The sequence below is a fragment of the Alligator sinensis genome, unplaced genomic scaffold (genome assembly GCF_000455745.1).
Source record: "Alligator sinensis unplaced genomic scaffold, ASM45574v1 scaffold309_2, whole genome shotgun sequence".
Lineage (NCBI taxonomy): Eukaryota > Metazoa > Chordata > Crocodylia > Alligatoridae > Alligator > Alligator sinensis.
Genome location: NW_005842231.1, coordinates 1,718,933 through 1,720,041, shown reverse-complemented (window position 1 = coordinate 1,720,041; position 1,109 = coordinate 1,718,933). Strand labels below are relative to the sequence as shown.

At 33.4% G+C, this 1,109-nt stretch overlaps 1 protein-coding gene across 1 annotated transcript in view; it reads left to right on the top strand.

Moving 5' to 3' along the window:
- Positions 1–1,109, top strand: part of NRP1 (neuropilin 1) — a gene marked incomplete at its 5' end in the record, with an annotated part of 150,296 nt that overhangs the window by 57,685 nt on the left and 91,502 nt on the right. Inside the window, 1 exon segment of the mRNA XM_025208478.1 lies at positions 1,076–1,109. This exon segment is cut by the window's right edge and continues 21 nt beyond it. Coding sequence (XP_025064263.1) covers positions 1,076–1,109 — 34 coding nt within the window.

The following is a 1,109-nucleotide window of genomic DNA, read 5'->3' as shown; positions in this document are numbered from 1 at the left end:
GAAAGAGTGAATCTGGTGCCATCAATTACATCTGTGCCCTGTCTTTTATCAAGGGCAATGCATATCTCCAGAATCACTCACCAATGTATCTTTGAAATGGGTCTTCTTTACTATTTCTCTGAGAAGGCTGTTTCAGGTATTACTGATCTCCCTCAGCGCCAGTTAAAGTCAACTTTCCAGGATCAGGTCCTTGAAGGTGTTATTTCTAATTTAGAGTATCAAGAAATCCTAGAGCATCACTATTCTCTTGAAGCAAATTTTTACTATTACCCATTATGCCATAGTTTTAATTTAGTTTATAAATGAATTTGTGTGTATGTATATGTATATATACAGAGAAAGGATGAAGACCTAGACCAGAGTTCCATTGCTAAATGAATCTGAATATTATAATAACAGTCATTAAAAACACATTGATTCAAATATCTAAACAAGAATATTTACTAAATGAATACATTTTATCTGAGAAAAATCAACTGTTGTGATTAAAATGTGGATTCGGGGGTTTGCTTTATTTCTAACATGGAAAATGACAGATTTTCTACCAGTGGCTTGGAACACAGTAGAGTTTTGAACAAAATCAAATGTTTAGGGATTCATTTATTATTCTGTGGACATATGTTTAGAGGGTAGCATACAGAAATCAAAGTATTGTTCACAGAGCTCCAGCCAACGAGACATTTTTGAATTCATAACAGAACTTCACAGTTTGAAAAGAATGCTATGCATTATGTATTGATAACAACACCACCATAGACAAAGGAACACAATTTAATAATACAGAATTGTGCTCATGAGATTTCCTTTTTTTTGTTAATTGGTTACTTTAGCTGACATTGTCTGCAAGCATAATGGACAGCATTCTTCCTAATAGTTCCATGTTGCCAGATGATGTCTACAGACATGATGTAGTCCATTTTAATTATTTCATTTCACTTACATCTCTCAGCATAATGCAGTTTCCAAGCAAGCTAGCATTTTTCTTGATTATCTTTGTTGTGTTATGGTTTCTAAATTAATTAAGTCTCTTTCTTTCCTGGAAGTTGAAAGTTTCTGTCTCCCATTTATCCACCAGGTATGATTATGTTGAAGTGATTGATGGAGATAAT